Source organism: Medicago sativa, chromosome 6 (assembly GCF_051527215.1).
Source record: "Medicago sativa cultivar Bolivia chromosome 6, Bolivia_mono, whole genome shotgun sequence".
Lineage (NCBI taxonomy): Eukaryota > Viridiplantae > Streptophyta > Magnoliopsida > Fabales > Fabaceae > Medicago > Medicago sativa.
In genome coordinates, this window is record NC_140754.1 from 93,372,660 (window position 1) to 93,385,077 (window position 12,418).

Sequence of the window (12,418 nt, forward strand, 5' to 3'; positions counted from 1 at the left end):
GTTCTTAGACTTTGGTACTCTAGCCAACATAAATTTCAATTTTTGTTATAAAAATTGAACATTCAAGCATATCAATTTTATTTTCCAAAATTCACAAGTTATCAATAAATATGATAAAAACATCATTTTATCATTTCTAATTTATGTGTCATCAAATTCACACATATCATAATTTATTATGTTTAGAGATTCATATTCTCTAAATTCTGATTTATATGAACTTTTGGTTCATATATCTTGACTGCAATAAATAAAATTGTTCAATCATATAACTTTAAAATTAATTCCAAGTTACTCAAGTTTAAAATTAAACACTTGTTCGTGATCAATTTTGATATGTCAAATATTAAAATCACACAACTAATGAAATAGAAGGAGAATTTAATTTTTAACATACCATCAAAGTGCAGTCTTTTCCCACAAGAATGCATGGTACACAAGTCTTTCTTTAAGTCCGAGTCAAATCGGTCTTATTCGATAGAAATCTGAAATTCGCATTCTTTCTAATTTTTTTTTTTTACAAAACATTTGGAACAAATAACAAGAACCATTTTGATGGTTAATCTTGTTCCACGGTACATTCCAAACTATTAATTAAAGAGGCTTAGTTTAGAACATGACGTATCGGCTTTAACAATTTATTTCTTATCATGATGATGATTATATAAAACCTTACATAAGCATTTCACGTTACCTGATTCATAAGAAAAAACAACACGTAAGCATGTGTTATTAATTTTCAACCGAAGACTTTCGAGTTAATCAAAACAAAAGAGCAGCCTCACGTTATTTTCTTTTCCGGTCCAAACCTTTTTCATATGTTTTTTAACAAACTAAACTTGTTTGGTTCTGTAACAAATAATTTGTTTTGTAACAAATTATTGTTTCATTATATGGCTACGATTTCGAAACCATATTTCAAACAAATTCAACGTATTTGAATTTTTAGTGTTGTTATTTAAAACAACAATCACTTCATCGTTTCAGTCAAAAGATGTATTTCTATAGCTTGATTTATCCTTAATATATTTAGGGACAACTTAACCTTAATAAGTAACTTCTTCGGTAGACATATCGAAACGTCTTAAAATTGTTGTTTTTTGGATTTCCAAACTGTTGTATTTGGATTTCCAAATTCTATTATCTACCGAAGTTGTTATTAGGTTGAGTCACGACCGAATCGCTCTCTTTAAGACGTTTCGTGGCACTACCCAAAATTGTGCAAGGTAAACTATCAACCACGCCGCCTCCGGGATAAAACAAACCCGGCTACAACTGTTCGATTAACTACCGCAGTAGAAAATCGTTCGAGAATTACACCGTCAAATATGGTACTAAGACCACTCTTACCGAAACCACTTTAATATGGTATCATTACCATTCTATTATGGTGCTAAGACCACTCAAATATGGTGTTTCCACCATTCTAACCTTTAAGTTCTCCAAACTATCAATATGGTACTATGACCACTCAAATATGGTGTTACCACCATTTCTCCTCAAATAAAATTATTGAATAATTTTTATATATCGTTAAGATCATTCTTGATTCCGAAGGGACATTGTTTATTCCAAATAGGGACTATGATCTTAAAAAGTACTCTTTATTCTGAAGGGACATATATTATCGAAGGGACTATGAACTTAAGACCATTCTTAATTCCGAAGGGACATTAAACCGAAAAGGGACAATGGTCTTAAGAACACTCTTAATTCCGAAGGGACGGAAAGGAGCGAGAAAAAGGAGAATGACTTGTTAAACAAGTCGAAGGAGGGAGAAGAGAGGAAAGACTCGTCAACACAAGTCAAGAAAGGGAGAAGAGAGAAAGAGTTCCCGACAACTCAATGAAACTCTTTGGTGTGTGGAATGCACTATGTGAGTTCTCTATTTATAGGGAAAATTCACAACTAATAAGTGAGAAACTTTGGGAACAAGCAAAACTTGGGGACTAAGAAAGCACTTTCTAATAATGATTAAATTAATTATTTAATTTATCATTTCCAAAAATATATATCAATATATATTTTTCTCTAGTGCTTATGTACCCCCATTAATTAGAGGTACACCCCCACTATATAAACACTACTAATGTGTGTGTTCCATCCGATGTGGGACTTCCACTTTTTTCAATTCACACAACACTAGTTCTACCCAACATGGGAATTTGTGTTTAGTCTTTTTTACTCAATTTCCACACATGTTCCAACAGTCGACTAGATGACTAATTCAATAAATTGTCAAAATTATGGTTAATTCAAGTGCTTTGGGTGATTTTACACTCGTGATATTCGCCGAGAAATTTTCTCGCGATTAATAGCGGTGCTTTTTTACAATGAATAATGCTATTTATCGCGAGCAAATAATTCACGACAACCTCACGAATACTAGTACATACAGTGGCTAATAAATCTTAATTTGCATCCTCTTTTTATATACAATTTTTCATAGAGTTGTATTCCATTGTAAATTTTTTTTTGAGGAAATATTCCTTTGTATTTGACAATTCAATTCAACATAGGTACATTTAATCAAATGAAAAGGAGCCTAAACCAAAATGTTGTGTGCAACACGTGCATGGGAGTGGACATGAAACGTGTAATTCATTCACTTGACAAAACATACCTGATACACCACAATTGATTATAACATCAAATGAAGACACGTTAACATTCAATATGTTAGAAACAAGAGGATGTGTATAGTGCAGTGATTTTTTTTGGACACAAATGGTAAAGTTGGTTGATTTTACACTCGTGATATTCGCGGAGAAATTTTCTCGCGATTAATAGCAGTGCTCTTTTACAATTTTCAAGGTGATCTAAATTAGAGAAATTATTTATGAACAACCAAAATGGATAATCAACAACATATATTCATACGATCGGGATACAATTTAACGTTTTTAAATATTTTTTTATTGATTTCGGTTTGCATGCACATCATTTGAAGAGGTAATGCTATACAATGTAGTGCAGCGTCCTTTATCAGCCACCTTCTCGGGCGGCGTGGCTCGTGTTATTGCCGACGATTTTAAGGGTGTCTCTTTCCCGTGGTTTACTCATAAACAATGTCAATTGAGTAATCACATATTGGTCCGAATCTGTTGATCTCAAGCTCAAAATGAATTAAACGGGCTCCAGCTAAATCAATCCAATTGATTTAGACCTTTGGGATTATATTCTTTAGGAAATTTCTCAATCACCCCCTATATGCTCGTAATACTACCGGAAGCGTGTACTTCGGTAAAAAGTCGCATTTTAGGGGTCGGATTGAGAAATCTTCCAAACTTTAACTACTAATGCTTAATTTGATCAATTTGCAAACACTCCTCCAATCAGGGGCAGCACCAAATTCCAACAAGTCTTCATAGTCTTTTAATCTGCAAACTTGAACATGTACAATATTCCTCATATATATAAGTTTTTCTTTTTGAGAGCTTTATATATATAAGTTATAACTTCAATTTGGCATATATGGCATCAGAGCATCTAAAGTTTAAATTCATTCCCTGCTGACATGTTATCTTATGCCATTAGTTAACCTTTTTAGGGCTATGTATTCTTGATAACCAATTGGTGCTTCATTGATTGAACTTGAAGTCAGCTTGTGCATAAACCATTCATCTTATAATAATCCAACATATCAAAAGGTTATGTATGTTTCGGTTCTTGTTGATATACAATCTATAAAGCATAGATACGTACGTGGATATTGGACATGACATGAACACTAACACGTTGACACCGCTAATAATTTGAGAAAACTACATAATTCGGTGTAATTATATGTGTCGGTGTCGGATACGACACATGTCCGGCACCAAAACACGCCTGGTCCGAGGAGCGTCCGTCCTTCATAGTATACAATCCTTGTTTCATTAATAAACAATACTGTGATAGTAAATAAGATATTAAACCTAAATAGTACTATTCATTGGTAGAAAATTAAGTATGTTCTCAATAAATACTATCTAGCACTATACATATACCGTTCAATGTCTTGTCACAAATTTTGTATACAAACTATCTTTAATGATTGGGAAGGAGGACACCATGGAAAATGTGTATAATATACACCTAGCACCCTATAGTTTTACTATATATTCATCACCACAGTCAATCAATCGAAGAACCTTTTGAATGAAGATCGAACAACTCATATTTTAAATCGATTGATCGAAATTAAAATATGAATTGTTTGATCATCTTCATTCAAGGTTCCAATTTCTTGGCATTTGTGGTGAATGCGAGGTATTGTAATTGAGACAACTAAATTTTGACTCAACAACCACCATCAGCTGGTTCAATTGAACTTAAAAGACCATTTCCTCTCAATTGCATGCAATGGTCTTCAGCATCAACTTGAGCACAAATAATGACCACTGCTAATCCATTAATATGTGCCTCTTGCATGACGTTAACTGCAATATCAACTGTCATTCCAGGTATCACTTTCATCAACACTTGCACTACATATTCTCTTTTGTTATAGTTGTCATTGTGTAGCATTACTCTGTATGGTGGAGATGTCTTTTTTGATTTCCTAGTAACAAAAACAATAAAGCATGTCACCAAAGGTTTTGAACTATGATGCATGGATACAAACACGGACATCATATATGCCACTACCACTGGCTTGAAAAATAGAAATGATGCATATAATCACAAGTGTTAATATCATGTCCGGCACCGAAACACGCCTTCAATCTAAAGTTATTAAGAAAATCACTATTAGACAACAAATTTAGTGACCATATTTTTTTATCGGTATGTAAATGATTTTTGTCCAATTTAGAGACTGATTTACGAAATGTCTTTAAACCGCTAATTTCTAATGTTTTTTTTGTAGAAGCTAAATTAGCCCACCCAAATTGGCACCGGAAAGAATCGAACCCGAGACCTTGAGGAGGAGCACATTCCCGGATCCTTGCTAATTTCTAATGTTAACGATTGATTTAACGACCGATTTGATATATTCGATCTCTAGATCGGTCACTGCTCACTATATATGACATGACATTGTTTTTGTAGTTACATAGGTTTTGTGTTTTGACTACTCATTTTGCCTTTCAATTAATATGATTGTGATATCACGAGACAGGGAAATACAAAGAAAAGGGACTACACATGCAGAAAGATAGGATATGAATGAGTTTCCACAAAATGATTTCGTTTACTTCATCATAGTTACACTTCTTTACAAAGACACAAGAAGTAAAAGAAATCATTCACTCATATATTATTGTATTCACTTTTCTTTTGACAATTTGATAATGATGCTTTAGTTTATCTAAGAAATGAAAAAAATACTGTGAACCTATAATTAATGTTAGTAATTTTGAAAGCAAAAAGACAGATTTTCAACATTGTTAGACACATGGAGGATGGAATCATTAGCAATTGAAATGACCAGTGACCGCAACTATTATAGCAGACAAGGAAACTTGAATATAAAGATCAGCATGTTTTTCAATCTACTTTAATCAGTTCTATTGCCTTCACATGCTTAGTTCAATGGGAAGAATATAATGGAATGTGAACTATATAGCTCATGTTACCAATATAAGTCCATAATAAAATAATTTATTAGTGTCCCTTAAGTAGTACACCTCAAATTGTAAAAGGATGCACCAACATTTGAATTTAAAATTTGAAGCTGTTTTTTTAGGTGTGAAGTATCTATTAGCTTGTCGATGATTAATGTCTGTCTAAGAACCTAACGGGCATTCTTTCTATCCACAAGACTCGGACCCAAGACCTTAAAGATTCTCCAAGTCAAATTTTACTTAGACCAATGTAATGCTTTCATGTTGGTAATTTGAGACGGTTTAAAGTAATGTTTACTGCCCTAATCTTTCAACTTCTAATGTTATCATTAGAGTAATGGTACTTTGACATCAAACTTTTGATGTGAAATATGGTATCAATTGGTATTTATGCATACTTTTGATATGAGTGTAAGTTACATAAGATAAAAAGTAAGAAAAAAAAATAAAGATAAATATATACGGTATCACATTCGTATTTTGATGTTCAAATAAGATAACTTTTTTCGTATTACCTTAAGTCAAATTCAGATTCTCGACCGGGTGTTGTTTTTTCAATGGTTGGAGGCTTGTCCAACAAACCACCACCTTTTCCACTGGCTACCATTGTCAATACAATACTCCTATCTTTGCCATGTTTGAAACCAAAATATTTATCACCTGTAATTACAAATTTTATATGTATCAATTAACATTTGAACCTTAATACAATTTTTTTTAACGAGAAATGTCTATTAAAATTAGAGCTGAAATGTCTTAACTGAAATACATTTTCACTGGCTACCATAGTCATTATAATACTCCTATCTTTGATATTTAATCTATTAAAATTAGAGCTCAAATATCTTAACGAGCATTCGTTCTATATCCCTTAAGTTTTGAAAGTTTCAAGTTGGTCCCATACGTTTATTTTAGTTTTCCAAGTTGGTCTCTTACGTTTTGAAAGTTTCAAGTTAGTCCCTTATGTTTATTTTAGTTTTCAAGTTGGTCCCTTATGTTTATTTTAGTTTTCAAGTTGGTCCCTTATGTTTTGGACCGACTTGAAAACTAAAATAAACATAAGGGACCAACTTGAAAACTAAAATAAACATAAGGGACCAACTTGAAACTTTCAAAACGTAAGGGACCAACTTGAAAACTTTTAAAACGTAAGGGACCAACTTGAAACTTTCAAAACGTAAGGGACCAACTTGAAAACTAAAATAAACATAAGGGACCAAACATGCAATTAAGCCTTTTTTTTCAAGTAGTTTAGTGACTAAAGCTCACATATTTTAAATGTGGAGAAGTGGAGTGTCCGGAGTTCGAACCCCGACCTACATATAATATACAATATCCCTACCAACCGAGCTATAATATGCAATATTCCCTACCAATCTGAGCTAAACTCACGATGATACAATTCTACTTTATTTAAAGGAGAAGCTACTCTTTTTAATATATAAGAAAATCACCATTTTAAAATGTTAAAATATACACCCTCCGGTAGCTATTATAAGCAAAAATCCACATTCTACATTCATTCAATTAATGATGCATATAGTCTTTATTATAGACCACATACATCATTTAATGAATGAATCTAAAATGAAGATTTTTGCTTATAATAAATACCGGAAGGGTGTAATTGTTAGTGTAAGTAACAATTTTTACATAATGTTTACATTATGAAAACTATTATAATTATAGAGATCTATGTAGAGGACTCCATAAAGAAATTTTCTAACGCCACAAATATTTTTGGTGTTCGTCACATGTTGAGAATTGTTACCTACCTTGAGTTACCTTCAATGACTGGGAGAAGCAACAAGACGACTTTCGCTTATATTAGGGATATGATATTGAGGAAAATAAACTCGTGGATTTTTTTTGTCAAAAAAAAAAAAAACTCGTGGATTTTTGAATTTTTTATTCTCAATAATAAAGTGTCTAAAGCGGGTAAGGAAGTCATGATAAAGTCGGCACTACAATCTATTCCTTCTTATATCATGAGTATTTTCCTTGTTCCTAGTTTTATTGTTGAAAAAGTTTAACGAAGCCATCCTTGACAAGCATGGCTGGAATATCATGTGTAAACTGGAAGGTGGTTGGTAGATAAATTTCATGTTTTCCTCATTCATGTTTTCTTGACTCTAAACTTGGCTATAGTCCTACATTGGAGTGGTGTGTCGAGAGCACAAGTTCCTCCTAAAGTCCACACTTTAATTTGGAGAATTTATAGAAGGTGCTATGTTCCATATCCATTAAATTGTGCGCTATGAGAAGGTCATGTTAAGTCCAATTGGCATAACATGTTTCGAATTTTTTACCCTAGACCCCAAATAATGATGGAACTAAATGTGTATTTATAAGGTGCTAGATATATTGGAGGGCCTAAAGAAAACATTGGTTTCTTCCGAACAAATTTGGTGGCTGCAATTGATGACGAGTCTTGCGAGATTCATAAGGGTGATAAACTGATGGTCATTTAGTGCCAAACAAACCAAGCGTGGTAGTACATGGTGTATTGTGGAGGTGGAAAACAAGTTCCTAATGAGGTATAGGATGAGAAAAAAAATCAACAGGTTCCATGGTTTATGCCAGCCAGATTGCTATAGTGAATCTACTTCTGCTATGTACCATTAACTCCCAACATTTACAATTGCAAATTTGTTGGAGTACTAGCCAAGTAGATAATGTGCTAGATTTATCTGAGAGGGTGCTATTAAATAATTGGTTTATTTATGCTAACTAGTACAATGAGAATATATTTTTTCTATCTTACCATTTAATGAATTTGGGGTAATTTACTTCTATCAAAGAAAAATCATATTTTCTTCATCTTTATTCTTACAATCGCTATCATTTTCATCTTAAGAACATCAAATTTCTTCATCTCCTTCATTCAACATGTGATCTCATTTTTCTTCGTTCTAGAATTGAATCATATTTGTCATCGAAGTAAATTACTCTCATTTCATCAAGAGGTAATGTAGGTCTCATCGGTATGGTTTTTTCTTACATTTATTTACCATTTTTATCTCAAGAACATCAAACTTCTTCATCTCCTTCATTCAACATATGATATCCGTCTTCTTCGTTCCATAATTGAATCCTACTTATCATTAGAGGTAAATTACCCTCAATTCATCAAGGGATAATGTAGATCTCACCCTTTTTTACACTTTTAAAACTTTGACTATACAAGTTCAAAGATAACTATATTTCTTTCCTTAACCGGACCTTAGGAGCATTTGTTATAATTTTCCTAAATAATTGTAGTACCCTAATTTTGTCCGGACAAATTCCAAAAATCACAAAAATAAGTGATAATTTATTTAATTTTATTGTTTTCCACCATTATTAATCTCTTCCGAAAAATCTCAAAAAAAAAAAAAATGGGACTTAAAACGAGAGTTGTTTTGTCGAGAATGATCCGAAGCATGGACGAGAACATTCTCCAAAACATTTTGATCGTACTACACAAGAAATGAGGTGACATCATCAAAACCAGCTAAGATGACATCACATGATAGCTTGGCATCCATTGCATCTACTAGCTGACACTCCCGAATGTTCTAGATATTTCAGCGCAAAAAGAAAGAAAAATCAAGGAGAGCCTATGTCACTTTGAAAAATGTAAGAGCACCAATATCGGTTGAATTTTTGAGTGTCTTAACTCTTCCCTATGCAACTTTGTCAGAACAGTAAGGATATTTGACAATTTAGAATGGCAACCGTTCCTCTGCATTGCTACCGTGGTATTTTAGATTGTTGAATTTATAAACTATTATAAAATTAAATTATGATTTGAAAAGGTGTTATGTATTAATATAAAATACAATTGTGAGGTATATTGGGGTTTTGTGGGACTTACTTTAAAGTTTTAGATGAGTGGTATGAATATTTAGAAGATGTATGTGAGTTGTTTAAATAATTGGGAAGTGTAAAATAATATAATGTATTATATGGGACCGATTTATACCACCCATATGGGTGGTATGGATGTGGATGCTCTAACACCCCGGACTTTTGATAATTTGGGGTGGTTCCATTACTTTTTCTTTTTTGGATTAAATTATTTAAAAAATAATAATGCTAATGAGTGCTCTAAATGTATTCTATAAAGACATTATATAGTAAGTTTTTAAGAAAATTTATGCATTCAATGCATCGAAATTGAATTATTAAATTTTTTCAATCGGTAGTTTCTTAATTAAGAATTCTTAAAAAGTATTTTTAAGACACTCGTTAGCATAGACTCTAGTAAAAATCACATGTTTCAATGCTAGTAGAAATCACATGTTTCACTACTAAAATAGTAGGGAGTGTTGGTCACGGCTTGAAAACATGTACATGAGAGTGTCAAGTGTGACTTTCTTAGCAATTCACATATTAAGAATTCTTCCATAAGCAAACGAATAATTTAGCTGAAGTTGTCAATTTTTTATGCTAGTTTATGATTATGTTCCTACCTATAGTTATTTTGAATCGTCCACCTTTTTAGCGACTTTTTTCCCTACCTTTCTCTTAACATAATTTTCTAACGCATCTAAAACACAATAAAGTCACCTGAATATAAAGATAGAGAATCCATTCCTTTCTTTTTTTTTGACGTAAAAAATATTTCATTAAGCAACTATATCGGCTGCAACATAAGAAACAATACGACGAGGACAATCCTCAATCTAAATTGTGTCTACAAAAGATAAAACAAACTTAAATAGGTTGGTGATTAAAAATATAAAGCAATCCTCAATCCTCAATACAATGAGGATTCTCCATTCCCATTAAAAATTTCACCATTCCCGCAATACCAGGAGCACCTTTTGCTTTACGAGGATGACCCACAACCTTAAAAAGATTTATCGTTTCGTTGGTGTAACTTGCATATTTTACGTTGTTTCTAGTCAAGCATTTTGGCTTAATTAAGGAGACATTGTCTTTGTTTCCGTGTGAATAATTAAATGCCTTTAAAACTATGTTAATCACTTTCGGTTATTAGATTTTATATTCAACAGTATGGTCATAAGCATTGATAGAATACAGTTATCAGTCTTGTTGGTTAAAGAAGTCTCACAGCATATTAAACATAAAAATAAACTCCATTATCCATTACATTTTACAAACTAATTATACAGTGAGGATATATCTTGGTTTTATAACAATTTTAGTAATTATTTGAGCTCGACAGTCACAATGTGATATATTGAACGATTTCTATGGTACATTCGAAAATTTGAGTATACCGATATATCCGGTGTTTAAATTTAGATAAATGAATTGTTTTTTGTATAATTTTTTTTTTATGACATTTGTTAAGAAATTTAAAATGGAAACTTTGTCTTATTAAAACAACAAAAAGTAACTTTATTTATCTAAATTTCATCAATCATTTCCAATTTTGAATACTTAACAAGTACCTTTGGGACACTTGTTAGCATGACCCTTTTTTAAAATATAAAAGTTGACAAAGATATTTGGATATCAAGTTGATTATTAAACGATTTCAAAACAAGAAAGAACCATAGATACAATTGTTGAGTACAGAGTATGCATATAATTTTTTGAGTACATCGTAAATCGGATACAATGTAATTTTTTTGAATATATATTATTATAATTATTAATTAAATTTTGAACCCCTTAACCTAAGATCCAGGCAACGCCATCGCTTATAAGTGATGTGAAGGTTGAATTTAGTTTGAGTAATTTGTTTTCTTTCTACACATGTGATATCTGGTTAATCATGTTACAAATTTTGGTTAATTTAGTCGACTAGATGACTAATTCAATAAATTGTCAAAATTATGGTTAATTCAAGTGTTGGGTGATTTTACACTCGTGATATTCGCGGAGAAATTTTCTCGCGATTAATAGCAGTGCTCTTTTACAATGAATAATGCTATTTATCGCGAGCAAATAATTCACGACAACCTCACGAATACTAGTACATACAGTGGCTAATAAATCTTAATTTGCATCCTCGTTTTATATACAATTTTTCATAGAGTTGTATTCCATTGTAAATTTTTTGAGGAAATATTCCATTGTATTTGACAATTCAATTCAACATAGGTACATTTAATCAAATGAAAAGGAGCCTAAACCAAAATGTTGTGTGCAACACGTGCATGGGAGTGGACATGAAATGTGTAATTCATTCACTTGACAAAACATACCTGATACACCACAATTGATTATAACATCAAATGAAGACACGTTAACATTCAATATGTTAGAAACAAGAGGATGTGTATAGTGCAGTGATTTTTTTTGACAAATTGTAAAGTTGGGTGATTTTACACACGTGATATTCGCGGAGAAATTTTCTCGCGATTAATAGCAGTGCCCTTTTACAATTTTCAAGGTGATCTAATTTAGAGAAATTATTTATGAACAACCAAAATGGACAATCAACAACATATATTCATACGATCGGGATACAATTTAACGTTTTTAAATATTTTTTATTGATTTCAGTTTGCATGCACATCATTTGAATAGGTAATGCTATACGGTGTAAAGCAGCGTCCTTCATCAGCCTCCTTCTCGGGCGGCGTGGCTCGTGTTACTGCCGACGATTTTAAGGGTGTCTCTTTCCCGTGGTTTACTCATAAACAATGTCAATCGAGTAGTGTAGCCTAAATCTATTGATCTCAAGTTCAAAATGAATTAAACGGGCTCGAGCTAAATCAATCCAATTGATTTAGACCTTTTGAATTATATTCTTTAGGAAATTTCTCAATCACCTCCTATATGCTCGTAATACTATCGGAAGCACTTCCAGTAAAAAGTCGCATTTTAGGGGTCGGATTGAGAAATCTTCCAAGCTTTAACTACTAATGCTTAATTTGATCAATTTGCAAATACTCCTCCAATTAGGGCAGTAC

The 12,418-nt window shown here is 32.2% G+C and overlaps 1 protein-coding gene across 1 annotated transcript; it reads right to left on the reverse strand.

Annotated features, from left to right (window-relative positions):
- Window positions 1–4,281: 4,281 nt before the first annotated feature.
- Window positions 4,282–6,153, reverse strand: LOC146918326 (ATP-dependent Clp protease adapter protein CLPS1, chloroplastic-like). Its single transcript, XM_085722037.1, has 2 exons — window positions 6,062–6,153; window positions 4,282–4,543 (listed from the first exon to the last, which is right to left on the reverse strand). Exons 1-2 carry the CDS (start codon window positions 6,151–6,153, stop codon window positions 4,282–4,284), a joined length of 354 nt encoding a protein of 117 aa, XP_085578163.1.
- Window positions 6,154–12,418: the final 6,265 nt, after the last annotated feature.